General features: G+C 40.5%; 2 protein-coding genes across 7 annotated transcripts in view; both read left to right on the top strand.

Annotated features, from left to right (window-relative positions):
* Nucleotides 1-19,812, top strand: part of fbrsl1 (fibrosin-like 1) — a 408,768-nt gene that overhangs the window by 223,371 nt on the left and 165,585 nt on the right. The window lies entirely within an intron of this gene.
* On the top strand, nucleotides 1,807-4,555 carry LOC114470346 (uncharacterized). Its single transcript, XM_028458510.1, has 3 exons — nucleotides 1,807-3,099; nucleotides 3,259-3,541; nucleotides 3,679-4,555. The coding sequence occupies exons 1-3, from the start codon at nucleotides 2,813-2,815 to the stop codon at nucleotides 4,429-4,431; spliced, it is 1,323 nt and encodes a 440-aa protein (XP_028314311.1). The 5' UTR covers nucleotides 1,807-2,812; the 3' UTR covers nucleotides 4,432-4,555.

Below are 19,812 nucleotides of genomic sequence, written 5' to 3'. Positions count from 1 at the left end.
ATATATTTAAAAAGTTATATTCATATTTACTGTCTCTCTGGTATATGGGAAAAAAAAGACAATATTGTCAGGAAACATTAATGCATAGTTACATTTTATTTTATAAATTGAACAAAATTACAAAAATGAAAAACATAATTTTGGCATGTTCAAAAGTCGGGGCACCCTACAGCATCAGTACCTTCAGTACTTAGTAACACCCCCTCTGGCAGATATCACAGCTTGTAAACGCTTCTTATAGCCAACAAGTCTCTGGATTCTATTATTTGGGATTTTTCCCCATTCTTCCTTGCAAAAGGCTTCCAGTTCTGCAATATTCCTAGGACGTCTTGCATGCACAGCTCTTTTAAGATCTACCCACAGATTTTCGATAATGTTTAAGTCGGGAGACTGTGAAGGCCATTCCAAAACCTTCAGCTTGCAGTTTCCACAGTGCGAGGCATAATTAAGAGATGGCAGGTGAGGGGAACTGTGGAGGTCAAGAAGAGATCTGGAAGACCAAGGAAACTCTCGGAGAGAACAGCTCGTAGTCTGGTCAGAAAGGTAAACCAAAACCCACATTTGACTTCAAAAGACCTCCAGGAAGATTTAGCAGACTCAGGAGTGGTGGTGCACCCTTCCACTGTGCGCCGATACTTGCACAAACAAGACCTTCATGGAAGAGTCTGTAGAAAAAAACCTTATCTACGACCTCATCATAAAATACAACGTCAAAAATATGCAACAGAACATCTACAGAAGCCTGATGACTTTTGGAAACAAGTGCTGTGGACTGATGAAGTTAAAATAGAACTCTTTGGCCACAATAAGCAAAGGTATGTTTGGAGAAAAAAAGGAGCAGCATTTCATGAAAAGAACACCTTGCCAACCGGGGTGGATCCATCATGCTTTGGGGTTGTGTTGCAGCCAGTGGGACAGGAAACATTGCTCGGGTGGAGGGAAGAATGGATTCAATTAAATACCAGCAAATTCTGGAGGCAAATATCACAGCATCTGTAAAAAAGCTAAAGCTGAAAAGAGGATGGCTTTTACAACAGTATAATGATCCTAAACATACCTCCAAATCCACCATGGACTACTTCAAGAAACGCAAGCTGAAGGTTTTGGAATGGCCTTCACAGTCTCTTGACTTAAACATTATCGAAAATCTGTGGGTAAATCTTAAAAGAGCTGTGCATGCAAGACGTCCTAGGAATATTGCAGAACTGGAAGCCTTTTGCAAGGAAGAATGGGGAAAAATCCCAAATAATAGAATCCAGAGACTTGTTGTTGGCTATAAGAAGCGTTTACAAGCTGTGATATCTGCCAGAGGGGGTGTTACTAAGTACTGAAGGTACTGATGCTGTAGGGTGCCCCGACTTTTGCACATGCCAAAATTATGTTTTTCATTTTTGTAATTTTGTTCAATTTATAAAATAAAATGTAACTATGCATTAATGTTTCCTGACAATATTGTCTTTTTTTTCCCATATACCAGAGAGACAGTAAATATGAATATAACTTTTTAAATATATAAAATATGCTGTTTTTAAAGGGGTGCCCTGACTTTCACACACAACTGTATCTCCTTAGCTTAGCTCCAAGTCCTGTGGAAATATCTGCAGCTTCACCTATAAATAATACATTAAAACTGCAGTATATAAGTTTGGAACCACTTCCTAAACCGTTAAGTTGTAGAGTTTGAGGGCTACAGTAGTTTGTTGAATACTACTTTATAGGAAATGTCTGCACTGTCTATTTCAACAATGAGATTTTGAGAGACCGCAACTGCACAAGGTGAAGATATCCTAGAGGCTAAGAACACATCAGAAATCATTGCAGCTTTTCTAAAACATTTGTGAATGCTTAGAATATTTTAAATTCTGGACTGTTATTTTGGTAAAACTCTAAATATTAATACAACAGTTCAGTGAACACTCATTCATGTTAGTGCTTTTAACTCAGCAACATTATTTATAATACGCCCTAAGCTGGTATATTCTATTAACCTGGGTTAAAAAAAATTAATGCAGTGCACATGCTGTCAGGTCATTGGAACCACCAGAAAACACCTCTTACAAATAATTCTTGAAATAAATTTACACAAAATTAAACCACCAAAAGAAAAAAGAAACAACTTAACTTTGCCTACTCTGAGCTATACAGCTGGGTGCAGAGTTCGGTGACTTTTGGGTAAAAACTTTTTCGATCAAGCTCTGTCGAGACTTTCTACACAAACACAAAGATGGATTCCAATTTCTTAGGATACTTAAGATTGAGTGTGTATATGAGGCCGAAGATCATGGCAAATGCTGAAGGCAAACTGAAGGCAAATCCTTAAGAACCTCTGTCAATTATGATCTTGGGGGCGGATTCACTACAGTTTTTCTCGATTGCTAAAGCACAATTTCTAGATCTCTGAGCACAATGACCAGTTGCCTAAACACTTTAATAAATCTGGCCTCTAGTTGGCTTAACTATAAACACATTTCACCTCAATCTCCAATTTCACAAAACTCTGAACACATTTGCATTTGCCAAAACACATGTTGCAGAACTCTAAACACATTTGCACTGCTCTAAACACATTCACACTTATGCTAAACACTTTCACACTTGCTAAAACACACTTTTGCTCACACAATGCAAAATGGTAGACTCAGACATCAAAAGTTGAACACAATGAAAGCACGGGTGTCATTGCTTAAACACTGTGACTCAAAATTGAAGACACATGTGACACCATCCATATTGGCCGCTTGAGAATGCACAACGACTCAAAATTGAAGACACCTGCCAATGATGTGACAACACCTATATAGGCCAGTTTAGAATGCACAGTTTGCTGAAGGTGCCAAACGGCAACAGAATGTACAGAGGCGGAGTTCGTGTCAGAGGAGGGCGAGGAGCAGGCCAAGGAGGGCGAGGAGGGAGAGGAGGAGTGCAAGGAGGAAGAGCAAGACAACCACGTACAATCATCACAGATGAAATGCGAGCTACTGTCATTGACCATGTCATTGTCCATGGAATGTCACTGAGAGAAGCTGGACTAAGAGTCCAACCCAACCTCAGCAGGTTCTCAGTGTCCACCATAATTCGGGCATTCAGACAACACAACAGGTATGTACTGTAGTTACTTTGTCTAAATGTTTGTAGCCCACAATCTAAATTGGTTTCACCACATTACGTTTGCTTTGGGAGACTGGACATTTCCATTGATGTTTGTATTGTAGATTGTAAGTCTTTTTTTGAAGAGTGAAAGCATATTTGTTTCTATAGGGTTGAAAGATTGCCACATCATGGTGGAAGGGCTCCCCTATTTACAGCACAGCAAGAGATCCTCATTGTGGACATGGTCCGGGAAAACAACATCATCAGACTCAGGGAAATAAAGGAGAGAGTCATAGCTGACAACATAAATTTTGGAGGTATTGACAGAGTCAGTTTGGCCACCATAGACAGAGTCCTCCGTCGCCAGAAGCTACGCATGAAGCAAGCTTATAGAGTTCCCTTTGAGCGTAACTCGGACAGAATCAAAGAGCTACGTTTCCAGTATGTGCAAGTAAGTATACATACGGGTATACAATGTTGATTGTTCACAGTACAGTGGGTGTACAAGCTCACTGTACTGCACAGTAGCCCACAGTGTACTGTAGTACTCCTTCTGTGACACTACCCATACTCTATTCATTTCCACAGAGAATCTTGGGGTTGGACGCCATGATGAGACAACATGAATACATCTTCCTGGATGAGGCTGGCTTCAACCTCACCAAGAGACGGAGGAGAGGCCGTAACATAATTGGCCAAAGAGCAATTGTGGACGTTCCTGGCCAACGTGGGGGGAATATCACCCTATGTGCAGCCATGACCTCAGAAGGGCTTCTCCACAGGCAGGCTCTCCTTGGGTCCTTCAACACCCAGCGTCTCCTCACATTCCTGGGAGACCTACGGGACATCCTGATTGACCGTGAGCAGCAGAATCTGGTTCCAGCACAGCCTCCTCCCATCTATGTCATCATCTGGGACAACGTCAGTTTTCACCGCACCAACCAGATAAGAGAGTGGTTCAATATACACCAACAATTCCTCAATGTATGTCTGCCACCCTACTCACCTTTCCTCAACCCCATAGAGGAGTTCTTCTCATCATGGCGGTGGAAGGTGTATGACCGGCAACCATATAGTAGAGAGAACCTCCTCAGGGCCATGGACCTGGCCTGTGATGATGTGGGGGATTACTCAGGCTGGGTCCGGCATGCCAGAGCTTTCTTCCCCCGCTGCCTGGCGAGGGAAAACATAGCCTGCGATGTGGACGAGGTCCTGTGGCCTGACCCCACCCGACGACGTGATGCGCAGGCCCGTGCACAGTCCCCCGCACAGCCCCCCCCACAGGCCCCCGCACAGGCCCCCCCACAGGCCCCTGCACAGGCCCCCCCACAGACCCCATAGAACCTCTTTACTGTAAGAATTTGTGACATGTATCCCCATGTATGCTTTTGTTCTCTTTTGAAATTTGTTTTGGAAAAAGTATGTTTGTACAGGTTGTCAATAAATGAGGTTCCCCTAAAAATAATCTGTGACTTACTATTGATTACTATACAGATGTGATTACTATACAAATGATGGGGTACTGAGAACATCACACCCTGAACATTGTGTTTTCAATTTTTATTGAAGTGTGTGATAGATATCCAATAGTGTTTACATTTTTGCAAGCTGTGAGGACCATTTTGTTGTCAAAGTTTGGTTTTGGCCATAGGAGCAACAGTTTTGTGGTGAAAGTTTGGGTTTTGGAGTGAGAGTTTCGTTTTGTAAAGAGACTGCGAGTTTTTGTGGAGCTAGCTTGAGAAAAGTGTTTTGTGTTTAGAGTTTAGAGAAAATGGAGGGCAGTTTCCTGAAATGTGTCCTGACATTCGAGAAAAACTGTAAGATCTGAAATAAAGTGTAGTGGGGAATTCGCTAACATTGCAGCACTTAAAGATGCGCGTATAGACGTGGTTTAGACTGTCCTTTTTAAATGGACATTTTGCTCATTCAACGTGCAGAGGTAAGTGCACAGATGCACAAAATGACATTTCAAGAAGTTCAACTGGAGGCAGATGGACTTCTCTGTCTGCTGCACAAACATTTAATAATGTAGAAAACAAAATTAACAAAGACAAATGTTTGTTTAAAAAAAAAGAAAACCTAATGATATTTGCTCCCCCTAATTTAATGTGGGTGCTTCCTCAGGTCCTGTAAGTTTGCTCTTATCAGCCCATGGAAAACAGGCAGATTTGGACAGAAACTGTCCTATTGATCTATTGATGCCATTGATCTAAGTTAATGCAGCAACAGTCTGTCAATCACCACCATTTGAAGATGATCTACTGAGCATCATCCAGCAGGTCTGAGCTCCAGAGCAACGCTTGTCACACACACTCTCATATGTGGACAACCTTGTTCCCTCATTGCGTAAATTGCAGAGCAGCTCAGCTGATTCTGGTCTGTTGCTCTTAGCATCAACGCGACACAAGAGTAAAATGGTCAAAACATGGAGAGAAAGACACAGGAGGTCCCTGCAGCAGTGCTTTTGGAGCGACATCCATGGATCTCCGCTCACAGCATCCCCTCTGCACCGCAGCTACTGGACTCCACACGCGCCGTCACAGATGTCCAGCTTTTTCTCTCTTACACACACACACTTTACCCTGCATTTTCTTATTCAGTGGCTGTTAATATTGATTATTGTTTTATTTAAATTATTTTATTATACTAGAAACGTTAACTGGAGTTTTTTTTTCCATCTCCGCTGTGTTTTGTGAAAACATTTACTGCAGCTGATCTCTACGTGTGTGTTTGCACAGCAAACATTTCCAGATTTCATGAATTGCATCGCGCTCACTGCATTAATTTATTTGTATTTCCTCCTTTCATGTTGCTCTACTTGTGTGCTCTGCCCGCATATCCATATCCCGCGCTAAATGGATTGTGGGCGCATTGTGATGCGCTGCAGGCACGCAGTCCTGATTCTCAAGTGTTTGTACCCCTTAGCACGTGTAGTGACATTTGCACACGTTTCAACACCCCTAAACCTTTTGTGAATCCGCCCCTTGAAGTCTTTAGGTGGGTGTAGAGAATCCTACTTTCCTGTGGTCAAGATTGCCATGGCTGTCTGCTGCAGTTCTCCAACCTCATTTTCTGGAACATTCTGAAAAAGTTTCACTTTTTATCTGAGTTCTTAGACTGTATATCCTGTATCAAAAACTGCTTGTCATCAAATTATGTCCAGATAAATTCAAACAAAACAGAAACTCTGACCATCACTGCTGATAAAAAGATCCCCCTGATTTAAAACTCCCTTGGCGATCTGGGCTCATCTGTGAAAACCCGTGTCAGAAACCTTGGGGTTGTGTTTGATCAGTTAATGTCTTTGGAGGGACACTGTCGTCAACTGACAAAAAACAGTTTTTACCACCTGAGTAATATCTTTAAAGTGAGGTATTTCTTATCAAAATCAGAACTCGAACTGGTCGATATCATCCCGCATTGACTAATGTAATTCTGTTTTCCCTTGTTTTAATAAGTCGACCCTAAACAGACTCCAGATCGTACAAAATGTTGCTGCCAGACTTTTGACCAGTGCTCCCAGAACGTCCCACATTACCCCCTTTCTACTGTGCATTGGCTTCCAGTCAAGTTTCGCATAGAGTATAAAATCTTAGTTGTTACTTTACGAGCGTTACATGGCCAAGCCCCTCAATATATCTCGAACTTGTTGTGCCCCTACACTTCAGGGCGCAGCCTTCGGTCTTCAGACCAGGGTCTGAAACAACACAATGCCCGTAATGAGTCACCTGAACATAGGGGCGCATTTTGATCTCTCCAGTGACGTGATGTCTGCAGAGCTGATGACAGCATCACTGAGAGGGCTGCTCCATCGAGCGGGCTAATGGTAAATGGTAAATGGACTTGATTTTATATAGTGCTTTATCACCACACTGAAGCAGTCTCATATCAGCTCATTCACCCAATCACTCTCACATTCACACACCAGTGGGACAGGACTGCCATGCAAGGCGCTAGTCGACCACTGGGAGCAACTTAGGGCTCAGTGTCTTGCCCAAGGACACTTCGACACATAGTCAGGTACTGGGATCGAACCCCCAACCTCTCGATCAGAAGACGACCCTCTACCACCTGAGCCACCGTCGCCACTTCTTCTCAAACCATAAATTTACAGCACTTATCATAGACACTTTTCCGGTTTAAATGATGAACTTGATGAGTTCACTCAAAATGTAGGCTTATTCAAGGAGCTAACCACTTTAATTTCCCCCCAGGTAAGTCGAGGAAGTCTGCAGCCATCTCAATGTAGCAGGAGGGAGGGGCTGATGCCTTGGCTTTACAGAAAGTGACGGCCAGGAGAGTTGTTGCTGGAAGTTGCTTTGAGCAACTTTGAGCAACCTATTTGCTCAAATCACGCAAGTCGTGTTGCTTGACGTCACGTCATTTACATTAATTTAGTTTAGTTGTTTCAGTTGTGTTCAGTGTGAACGCACCTGTATGGGTGTAAAAGTTTGTAAATATTTAGTATTTGTAGTTTTTGTGTTTTAAAAGTTTGGTGACCTTTCTAATAAGTGGCTTAATAGCGGTGATTTTGCGCTGCCCTTGGTGCTGTCACTCAGAGAGAGAGACGGATGCACTCCGTAAAGAGAGATTGTCCGTGCTTCTTTAAGTCTGATTCATAATTATTTTATTAAACACTTAGTTTAATTGGTTGTTTGTGTTCAAGTGATATTATTGGCCAATTTGGTTAGGAAAAGGCACTTTAAAAAATGTATTCCGTGACATTTTTGTTTCTCTCTGACTGCCGGAACAACACTACGGCCTGTGCTCCGAGATCTGATGATTAACAAATTAAGCACTGGCCATGGAGTATTACAAGGTGTTTCTGCCTCTGCTCTTTCTTCTGCCATTGTCTACAGCTATTTCATGTAGAAAACAGTGAAATGTGGTCAAGCTCGTAACGTTGTTTCTGTCCAACGCTACCATTAGATGTAATTTTCCCACTTTTGCTTTCTCCTTTTGTCATTCTTTATTTATTTTCAGTTTGAAAATAACTCAAATTATTGTAACCAACAATCAACACTTTGGCCTCATATAAGGTGAGTTTGGGTCAGCTGCTAAATTAATGTAGCTACAGAGGTTGGTTCTTAGGTCTTCTAATTTTATTTAGTCCTGTGTGCAAACGATTCAATCTGCAGAAAGTGAATATGGACGTCTCTAGGGACCATTACACAGTCCTGTCTATGAACTCTTTTCTTGCACTGGTGTACTCAACTGTCAGAATAGCACACAGGCTGTGATTGACACATTAATTCCCCTTCTGCCACCTTATCTGACCACAGTTTGAGAAATGAATTCCATATTTCCACATTCAGGGATCTACACCTTATCAACTATGGCTTGTCAGGTTGTGGCATCCTCCCACCTCATGGGCTTAAAAGGGAGGTACATCTTGTAGAGCTTGTGTGGTAGTGCAACTGCTATAAAAAAAAACAAGCTTAGTGTGTGGGTGTAAAGTGATTTATCACAACAACTGCCACACCATTCACCTAATGCAGCCTTTTTTTCTAAGTCTTTTTCTTTCATCGTGCAGTGCAAGATGCATCACAATTGTGTTGTCATTCATTACATCGTCTCTCTCTATCCTGAAAAGAGGATAAGGCAATAGTGATATGTATTCATGTAAGTACCTCCCATCTCTTTTGTACACCACCCATAGCCTCGCTGCTTCTATGATCCAGATTGGTCTGCTCAAGTCATCACATTCAATAACAAACAGGCCACCCACCAGGCCAATGACAACTTTAACATTTTTTATGCATGCTAAAAATGGACCCACTTAATGTTTCGACACAAATGATCATCCATCCTCATCTCTTTAATGGAATTAGATTAAGTGAACCTGGGAAAGAGCAATCAGAATGCCGCCGCACCTCCTCTAATCTAAAACCAATTTGCCTGTAATATTTGCTCCCCCAGCTTGGGATTCGTCAGGGTTGATTCAAAACGGAGAAGAAACAAGATGAGACCGGAGCTGACTGGTTGCATTCAGCTCCCCACAGGCACTATGAAATTAGAACTGACACTGGCAACATAGGACTTAATATAGAGATGTCAATTTTCTCCTCCTGCTTTTGTTTTCTTCCCTCTCCTTTCCTGCCATCTTTGGAGTTTCCAGCAAAGCTAAAATGTAAAACAAATGAGGAAGATGAAAACATGTGAAACATTGATTTTAGAATAATATATTTTACATCTTCAATACTATAATGTTTCAAGGCTGATGTTAAAGATTGCACCCTCTAGAGATTTAGGTTAAAATAACATTCTTCTTGAAAAAAAAAATCTCAACACTTTGTTGACTGGCTTGGAGATAAACACATCAATATAATCAACTAACATTGGGTTGTTTGCTACATTTTCTAAATTCAAGTAATTTCTAGTTTTCAAGTATAAACTTTGAGTTCATGGGCATGCATGTTTTTATGTGTAGAGGCTGAATGGCAAATAAGTATATGGGCAGTCAGCAGGGAAAACCAGCCCTAGCATTTTGGGAGGAAGAGGCGTGATGACATAAAATAAACCGAGCTTGAGCAGGGCGAGCTTGCAAACAGGTTGTCACTAGCTATGCATGTCACACTGCAATGGAGAGACAGTCAACAAGGCTGGATGTGGTACCCAATCCCCTGGTTCACATTCTTTGCCTGTCAATACTGGATTCACAACCACATTTATTTCCAACTTCAGTAGAGACAAGTTAACATACGAATACATATATATATATATATATATATATATATATATACACACACAGCAAATCCAGCATGCCCAAATTAACACTGTCAGATTTGACACTTTTAAAGTGTCTATATGGGTCCACCCCAGAGAGTGTTAATTTAACTCTTTTTGGAGAGTTGGTACCTTAACTCTAATAAAGTGTCAAATACTAAATCTGTCTGGAGTGAATAATTTAACACTCAGTAACACTAACTCAGTGTTAGAGTCTAAATATTAACTCTTCAAGAGTTTTTTTCTTTTAACTACATAAGAGCTATTTGTAAATAATACTAAAAAAGGTACACATTTTGTTTTTAACTTTTAGAAATTCCTTGGGAAATAAACATTTAAGAGGCAATGATTTTCTGAAATACATTTATTTCAAAACATGCATCAGAATTAGAAAACATTTTCTAAAACATGTAACAATGTGGAACAATGTACATGCTCTCACTTTCAATAGAATATTGCTTATCAAAGGGTCTGACATATGTGAGCTGGTCAATGCAAATAACAGCATTTTCATTATTTTTTTATTTCAATACATTATGCATGGAAGTATTGATCAGAATAAGTCCACCGTCTGTGAAGAGTTGAGACTGAAAGCTGAATTTCTCCATAACTGAAAGAAATTAAGAGAATTAAAATGTCATGAACTATTAAAACCACCAATTCAAGTTGTTCACTCACAGGTAATTAGTCTATACCAATTTAAATTGCACATAAATACAGACCTCTTGAAGAAACTGGAGGAAATGGAAGCATTCATCACTTTGTGGAACTTTAATGTACTTCTGCACTCCCCCATATTCCACCTTTGCAAGCATCTCCTGCCTAGAGATTAAACCAGAAGTAGTGTAAGCCCAAGCATTTTATAAGAAGACAATTGTAGATACTATTGTCCATCTTTAAAGGCAAATTTATACTCAAAAGTAAGTAAGTAAATAACATTTATTTATATAACGCTTTTCACAGATAAAAATCACAAAGTGCTTTACAATAACAGAGAACAGAACTTGTTTGTTAAAATTGTGCTCTCTTAATCAACGCACACAGACAATAGTTAGTGCCGAAATAAATACAAAACCTCAACCTTTTTTATTTTTACCTAAACCGTGTGCACAAAGATCTGAAGAGATCTAAATGTTAACGTAGAACCCAATCAGAACATCAAGTCGTGGCATAACTGTATGTCAACCTTTCATGATCTGAAAATTGCTTTAGGTGTACAGTAGTCCCTCGTTGTTTCACGGATTTTTTTACAGTGCAATTTTGGATGCATTTTTTTACAGTTTATGAACGCGCATTGTGTTCTGTGTCCTGATTGGCTAACGCTGCGCTCACCCACCAGCGACATATACAACTCAGTGAGTTTCACTGTCTGCTGTAGTGAAAACCACCAGTGAAAAAAGCCGGAGTGATTAGCGGCTAATGCTATGCTAGCTCAGTGCTACAGAGAGAACTTTTACCTGCTACTACCACCTCCTCTCTGATTCTCCTCCACACCAAATCCTTCCTAGTCCTGGTTATAAAGGTCGTGTCATACAGCTCAAGGTGGTCACACACAGCTTCTACTCCATGGTTGAATGGGTGAACAGACCAGTGTCCGTGTTGACGTGATGGATTTCGCCTATTGCGGGTTTTTTTTAGAACGTAACCCCCGCGATAAGCAAGGAACTACTGTATTTAAGTTAGTCAAAAATGTGAATGTTCACCTGCACGGTTTTTTAAAACTATAGTTTTGCCCGCAAACAATGAACTTCGGTGTGCTAAACCAGACTTATATGCCATATCACGAAGCAATGTGGCTAATGCTTATCACACAGGTTGGTCTCAGCCCAAAATAATAATGACAAATAAAAACATATCAAATTAAAATGACTTAACAAGAGTGGAAAACACCTCAGTCTGTGGAAAGCAAATTGTTCTGAATGTTCGCTTCGGTGAGAACCTGTGATGCTGGGGGCGGAGTCAGTGAATTTACTCTTTTAGTTTTATAGCCACTGTGGGAGTTTAGAGTTAAGAAATCAAGAGTTATTGTTTCCATTGTAACACCTCCAGATTTGATATAGAAACACTCTGTTTTAACACTCGATTTTAACTACTAATATTATACACCCCAGAGTTACATAAAAATAATGTGACTCTATTAGAGTAAAATTAACTCTGCTTTTGTACAAAGTCTACAACCCCAAAAATTTAACACTATTGAATTTGCTGTGTGTGTATATATATATATATATATATATATATATATATATATATATATATATACTGTTAAAGTACCAGTAGAGAGTATACAGTACATTAGCTACGAGGGAGCATGCAAAAAGTTGATGAAATACACTTAATTTAAGGTACAACTGAACCCCACACCCGCCTTTCTCAACCATCCACAATGTAGATTTACACAATTTAAAAAGTATTACTACAATACATTATTAAATATGAATTTCATATGAATGCAGTATAGTCTGTGTGTTGGGTTAAGGAAGGAGGTAGGTAGGCATCAGCCTTCTTTTACCCAGCTGTGAGTTTTTTATTCTTAAGATTAAGGTTAAGATTAAAGGGCCCATGTTAAGCTAAATCGACTTTTCTGTGCTTTAAACATCATAAAAGTGTTATTTGGGCTTCATACACATGTCCAAAGTATTTTTTTAATTGATTCCCTCAATCGTTAGTTAGAGGGTGATTTGCTCCTTTCTTACTGCAGGAAAAGCCCAAACACCTCGCTCCAATTTGATGATACATTCCTACTTTGATGACAATTTTGACGCAGCACTGAGCTGAAGAAGCTGCACCTCCAGGAAGCTCTCTGCCGTGATTGACATGTAAACAGACACACCCACGAAGGTGAGCATTTCAGCATCTTTTGCGCAATGTATTTTCTACAGACTTTGTATGTACCAGCGAACGCTCCGCCCCCACGCTCTGTCTCGTGTTTATAAAGCAGCATGAGCTCGGCTGCGGAGTCGGTGGAAGGAGGGCGGGCCGTCCTCTGGCCCTACGTCACCGTGCGGGGTGGAGGAAGTCAGTGTCCCGTCTATAGACACGCCCACTCATGAATATGCATAAGTTTCCCGCAAATCAGCCTGTTTGTGTAGAGTTGCTCAGAAAGTGACTTTTCAGAGGCTAAAACTCTGGAAAACAAACGAGTTTAGGAAAATAAACCTCAAATACTATTTTTAGAGTTCTTATAACAAATGGAGATGGATGAGAAATAGCATGACATTGGACCTTTAACACATGTTAACTCGTCAAAAAAAAAAAACACACAATGATTAAACTGGATCATCACTAAATTAATTAAGGCACGTGTTAGTAGCAGCAAGGCCTCCTTCTCTCATTTTTCTCAATTTCAAACTCTTCTGGTTTTTATAGGATTCCCCAATTACTTATGTAGCTGCCGCTGTTAGGACTCCTCACTAATGCGTGGAAACCCACACTTTCCTTAATACAAATAAAGGAATCAAACTCTGAAATTGACTTTACCTTACTTACTCCACTTGGTTTGCATTCAGAGCACAACTTCTGATATGCACCAAGCAGCCTCTGGTGCAGTTGAATGAGCTAATTGCTTGAGGTGGCCATCACTAGAGCAGAGACTCCTCTTGGCAGAAAAACAGAAACCCACTGTATGATTTTTCCGTTCAGAAAAAGAAAACAAAAAACAAGTATTTGGTTTGCATTTTTAAATTAAAAAACTATAATTTAAATTCAAAGAGGCATAAACAAAAATTTTAAAATCGGTTGATTTTCAGTTTTTGTTTGTAAAACCAAAAAACAGAAATACCAGAGGACAGAAACAAAAAAATACTTGTTTTTTTCATTATGATGATATCGGAAGTTGTTCTTTTCAAAATAAGAGTGCATATGAGGACAGTACTGTGTAGGTGGGAGCACATTTTACTTCACTAAGGGGCGGATTCACTAAGATCTGAAATAAATTGAATTAGGTACATACACAAAATTTGTTCTCTGCATTTGACCCATCCCTGAAGAGCAGAGGGCAGCTCAAGATCCCACAGTGTTGACCTGGGTGAGACTTGAACCGCGACCCTCTGATTACAAGCTCAGCATCCTTTACCACTAGTGGAGAGGTGAGTGTGCAGAAGCATTAAATGACATTTGAAGAAGTTCAGTTTCTTCTCTGTTGGCTGCACAAACATTTCAGCAAAATAAACAAATGAAAATGTTTGGTTTAAAACAAAAAAAAACCTAATGATATTTTTCCCCCTAATTTATTGTGGGTGCTCCACCAGGTCCTGTAACTTTGCTCTTATCAGACCATGGAAAACAGGCAGATTTGGACAGAAACCGTCCTATTCATCTATTGATGCCATTGATCTAAGTTAATGCAGCAAAAGAGTGTGTCAATCAGTTGATCGGTACCATATGAAGATGATCTACTGAGCATCATCCAGCAGGTCTGAGTTCCAGAGCACGCACACTAGTGGTGTCCACAGGTAGACACTAGGTGGTGCTAAATCACCTGCCCTTTACCCTCTGGACCAAGCAAGTGCCTTTTTGAAACTTCTTGTTTTATTATTTTGTGGCCCTTGCTTACATGATCATCTGTAAGTGCTCGATGATTAAAAGCGTGTGATACTAATGCCCCAATTAATATTCCCTCTACCCAAGGGGTCTCAAACTCAAATTACCTGGGGGCCGCAATAGGCAGAGTCTGGGTGAGGCTCGGCCACATGAGGTATTCCACAAAAAAACGTTGGTTAAAAAAATAAATCTTCGTAAACGTCATTTTTTTTTTTTTTTTTTTCTTTTCTTTTCTCTTGTCTGCACATGCTGTCAAAGGTCAACACTACAAGAAGTGCAATCATTATGAGACAGCAATGCATGTTTTGTTATAAAAATAAAAGAAATTGATTTATTTTATTGCTTAATTGTGACCATCACCAGCCCTCCCTAAGGAAGGGTAAGAAATATTTTATTATAGGGTGGATATAAAAAGGGAGAGCAGTGTCACACCTAAGTGGAGAGGGAGGGGGGGGGAAAGGGAGCAGGGAGCAGGGAGAGAGCGTCAAGGTAGGAAATAGAAAGGGTGGGGAAGAATAGACTGTTTTACAGTGAGGGTGAGATGTGAAATTGTAGAATATATTGTGCTTATTATGTTGTGTAATCAAGCCAGTATAGTGACAAGTGTGAAGCTTAGCTATAATGATGGTGGCTGTGGACAGGGGGAATGAGTGAGTGGTAGTACCTAAAACAGGTATGTGGGATTAACATGTCTAAAATGAAGCCCAGTATGAGTTTTATCCCACATCCCAAGGCGTGCCAGTGCGTCGTATACCAGTATATGTGCAAAAAACCCCGCGGCACCCCCCCACCAGGCGGAATCAGGCACCAGCCACATCCCCCAGCAGAGGCGACCCCCCGCCGCCAGCCGGCTCAGAGCGGCCCGCCCCGCCAAAACAGGCGACGGCCGAGCAGGAGAGAGGCCAGTCCCCACACCAGGGCCAGCGCAGGCCCGCACGACACCACGACATAGCACCCTCCACAGGTGGGCGGCCCCGGCCCCCCCTGACGAGAGAGGACGCCAGCCTCAAAAATTGCCCAAGCTTGTCTTTTTTTCCACTCACCTCCCTGAACTTGGATTTGAGGTCAGAGTTGCACTGCAACTCTATTTAAAGCACAGGACATTAGCTTATAGCCAATATAAACCATGGGATGCAGCCACAGAGGCGTTATTTACTGGCTTTTGTTTTCTATAATAACCCCATGGAATCAGCTGTACGTTCCAGCCAACACGGATGTTTCATTGACTGCAATCGAGGCGGGTAGATCACCTATGAGCCCCCAGCCTCGGAAGAGGGACGGCGGGTGCGAGCTGGCTAGGTGGGTGGCTCCATCGGAGGTGTGCTTCCCTCGGTGACATCGTCAATGCACAATGCTGTAAAGTGCCATTCATATTGTAACAGACTAAGTCCTATGTTACTGGGTTATGTTCGATATGTAGTTCATTCAATGTTTAACATATTTTGTTGTTTCCCATGGCATTTGAAGGCATCGTTGTTACGTGCAGCTTTCTCTGCCAATGTTCATCTTTGTTTACATGTGTTCTGCATGTTGATTGGCTGGGAGGCTGGGGAAGGGCGCGCGTAAGCGGAGAATTAATACATTCTGTTCCCACGAGTGTTCAGTGAGAGAAATGATGGAGTAAGATGGTTAGTTTTGTCTTAATTGTTTATTTTGGCGTCGACTACGGCCAAAAGTAGTCAGGTTGTAAGGGGAGTGGTAAATGGTAAATGACTTGATTTTATATAGCGCTTTATCACCATACTGAAGCAGTCTCAAAGCACTTTACATATCAGCTCATTCACCCAATCACTTTCACATTCACACACCAGTGGGACAGGACTGCCATGCAAGGCGCTAGCTGACCACTGGGAGCAACTTAGGGTTCAGTGTCTTGCTCAAGGACACTTCGACACATAGGGATCGAACCCCCAACCTCTCGATCAGAAGACGACCCACTACCACCTGAGCCACGGTCGCCCAGTGGTGACCTAGTGGTCAAGGACGCTGGCCTTGTAATCAGAGGGTTCCACTATATATGTGTAACAACATATACATGACTAATAAAAAATAACGTCATTACAATACAGTATAAAACACATGGCCACAAGCGGGCCGCGAGAATGAGACCTCTGCTCTACCCAGCACCCTACCCGTGCAGAGCAAACACAAACAGAGGTGCGTTGTAGCAGCAAACAGTGCACAGCTGCAGCCCGAAACGCACCTCCTCTCCTGCCCACCAGCCAGGTAACACATAAATGAATGCATTAATTTGTCTCTGTTGTGAAGTAGCCTGTTTCAATGCCACACAGCTGGGCATAAACTAGCAGACTGCTCACCTGCTTAAAAAGCTAGACGCTAGGGATGGGCGGTATTGACTAAATTATTACGATAATGATAAAAATCACGATAAATAAAAGCTATAAATAAATAAAAAATTACAACTTAGTGTAAACAGGATCCTTACAAACACTAATAAATCTTAATACATCAACACACAATTAAAAAGGCTACAATAGCTGCTGACTTAAAGAGTTCATGAGCTGATATTTTATGGAATTTATTTGTGCATGTGGATCACTCTATTAGTGTTATTGTAGGCAATTTAATTCTTTCCTAACTTGAAATGAAATTACTTTCTAAAAAAGCACTGCTGATGAATTTTGTTTATTTCATATTTGACAATGAGTTACATAAAGTTATGGTTGATAAATATATCTTTCTGATTAACTAAAATTAAACCAAATCAAGCTTGATGATTTAATCATTCAGTACATTTTGGTGTAATAATCACAATAACTACATTAGGATGATGAATGAAGTCCAGGACGACGGATCAGTAAAGAAATACTTTATTAAATAATCAACATATAAAATAAATAACATAGCTATCTAAACTAAATGCAAACTTTACACACAATATATACAGTAAACGCCAGAAACACCAACACAACTGAAAAAAGTTGAGTATGATAAAAATGCAACCAAGCAAAAAAACAAGGAATTGCAGTGGAAAGTAAGAATACACTAACCATTTCTCATTGGATTTTCTAACCATTTCTCATTGTCATTTTGTAATTTTCTTTGGTGAATCTCTGAGGTGGATTTTCCGAACTTTGGGGAAGTTCATGTCTGTTATTTGGAGTGATTCTTTTCTCACAATTTGATACCGAGCATTGTCATCGATTTTGGCCACAGCGCAGGATCGTCTGATATTATTTGATTTGCTATTATTTGAGTACCTTCTGTTCTGGTAATGTGGTGTCATGGGGATGGTGAGGAGGTGGTGATGGAATGCCGTGCTGCCATACTGCTGCTGCCTGAAGGTGCCGTCATGTCCTACTCTTCTTCTTTACGGCCCCACTCATGATCTGAGGTTGATATTGCTAGAAAGAAAATAGTATAAGAAGCAATTGTTTAAGACAAATATTTGTGTGGTCATATTAAATCAGATAGTTCCCATTATATATTTTAAACTTTAAAATGTATTTTTAAAAAGTTAAACTAAATAAGTTCCTACTTTCATGTAGAGAGTTCTGCTGTTGCTGCTGCTGCTGATGTTGGTGGTGTTGTGGTGGGGATGGTCCAAAAAACTTCAACAAAGCACCTCGAAAAAGAAAAAAGAGAAGAGCACAATGTATTTGGTTGGCTTGCATTAAGTGAAGTAAAGAAATGTACATGCTACACAAACACTAAACATTTGAGATATGTATGGAATAATTAATGAACATTAATTTGCAGTAACAACTTTAATGCTTCATGTTAACATTTTATTTAATGTAACATTTAGGCTATAGCAGAACATTTATGGATGTATCAGTTTTACCATTTGACAACAAACACTTTATTCTAGGAGAAAATATCATTGGCAGCAAAGGACTAACTTTTTGTGTGGCTATGAATGTACAGGATGTACACAGCCATTGACAACAAGACTTATATGTAAGCAAAGCTGGACTACTTCTTAACATAAAGCTGTTAAAATTGGTGTAAAGTAAGAATAAATATGTGCTCTAAGTTTGTCATAACACAGAAGTTTGTTGTAGGGAACGAGAGCTGGGATTAGACCGTCGTGAGACAGGTTAGTTTTACCCTACTGATGACGTGTTGTTGCAATAGTAATCCTGTCAAATTTGAATGATTAACATATACATATAAACACACTTGATGAATGTGTTTAGAAATAAATGGCTGAATTCACTTTACACAGACTTAAACATGCAGTTAACTTTTCTGGTGCTGGGTGGATGACTTTTTTAAAATGTAACACATATCTTACACATTATCACTTACCACTATCACATTTTTTCTTTTCATCCTCTTCTTGTTTTTTTCTTCTTTTCATGAGCCCTGTGGGATATATCCACTTCATTTTATTGGTGTGTGTTTAAGAACATCAGCACATTGATGCAGGGACCGGTAGTATTGGGGCCCCATTAGGGAGGTTCCCGACGTATCACTGTAATGTGTCTGGGGAGGGTTTCAAGTTGTGTCACTAATATCTGCCGTCTGTCGGGGCCCCCTACTAGCAACTAGCCAGTTGCTACTCGTACTCAGACTACTCAGAAAGGGTCCCGTGCAGGGGATTTTTGATGTGCTGTCGCTGCAGCGTTTCAAAGCAGTTACAAAATAATTTGTCATTAAAATTAACTGTGAGCCGTCCCTCGGGCGCCCCCTTCAGTTTGGGGCCCTAGGCAATTGCCTGTGTTGCCTATCCTATTGCAACGCCTCTGGATGGCAGTGCACACCGTGGAGGCTCCACGACAGAGCTTCCGTAAACAGCGTTCTGCTCCAGATGAATACTAAATGCAACAAACAGGGGCAGTTTTGGCCCGTGGAACAAGGTTTTTTGGGGCATTCTTGGCTAAATTGAGGGACAAACGGCCCGTGGCCCTCGCTAATTTCCTACAATGGAATCTATCATTTATATCGTGGGATGACATATTCTTACTGGTGAAAATGTTTTTGATAATAAATAATAATAATAATAATAATAATAATAATAATAATAATAATAATAATATCACGCATTCCTACTCGACGCCAAAATCAATAATTGATATGACATGATGATGACCACTGGTAGAGTTTGTAATTGGTATCCTACAGCATTGTGAATCTATCAGTATACTTACTTAAGATGAATATTTAGTAGGCTATTGTGTAGGTTTACATTAGGCTACATAATAACACTTGCAGTAATTTATTTGATAAATGACAAACAGACAATTCCCTATTGCCTGCAGAAAAAGTAACCCTGTGCCTTGATGAAATATAACCAAACAGTCTTATTCATATTGTTGGTATCTTTTTATTTACCAATTTATCAATTGCAGTATAATGCCTAGAAAGCTACAGCAGGCAGCCCAGGGGAGCAGCTCTCTGCTCTCCTGGATAAAAGCATCCACCAGCAGCAGAAAGGAGGAAGAGGAAGATGTTGATGAAAGGTCAGAGTCAAGAGTCATGTTTACTGTT

Source organism: Gouania willdenowi, chromosome 9 (genome assembly GCF_900634775.1).
Source record: "Gouania willdenowi chromosome 9, fGouWil2.1, whole genome shotgun sequence".
In the NCBI taxonomy this organism is placed as follows: Eukaryota; Metazoa; Chordata; class Actinopteri; order Blenniiformes; family Gobiesocidae; genus Gouania; species Gouania willdenowi.
The sequence above is the reverse complement of the archived record's forward strand: the minus strand, read 5'-3'. Positions and strand labels throughout refer to the sequence as shown.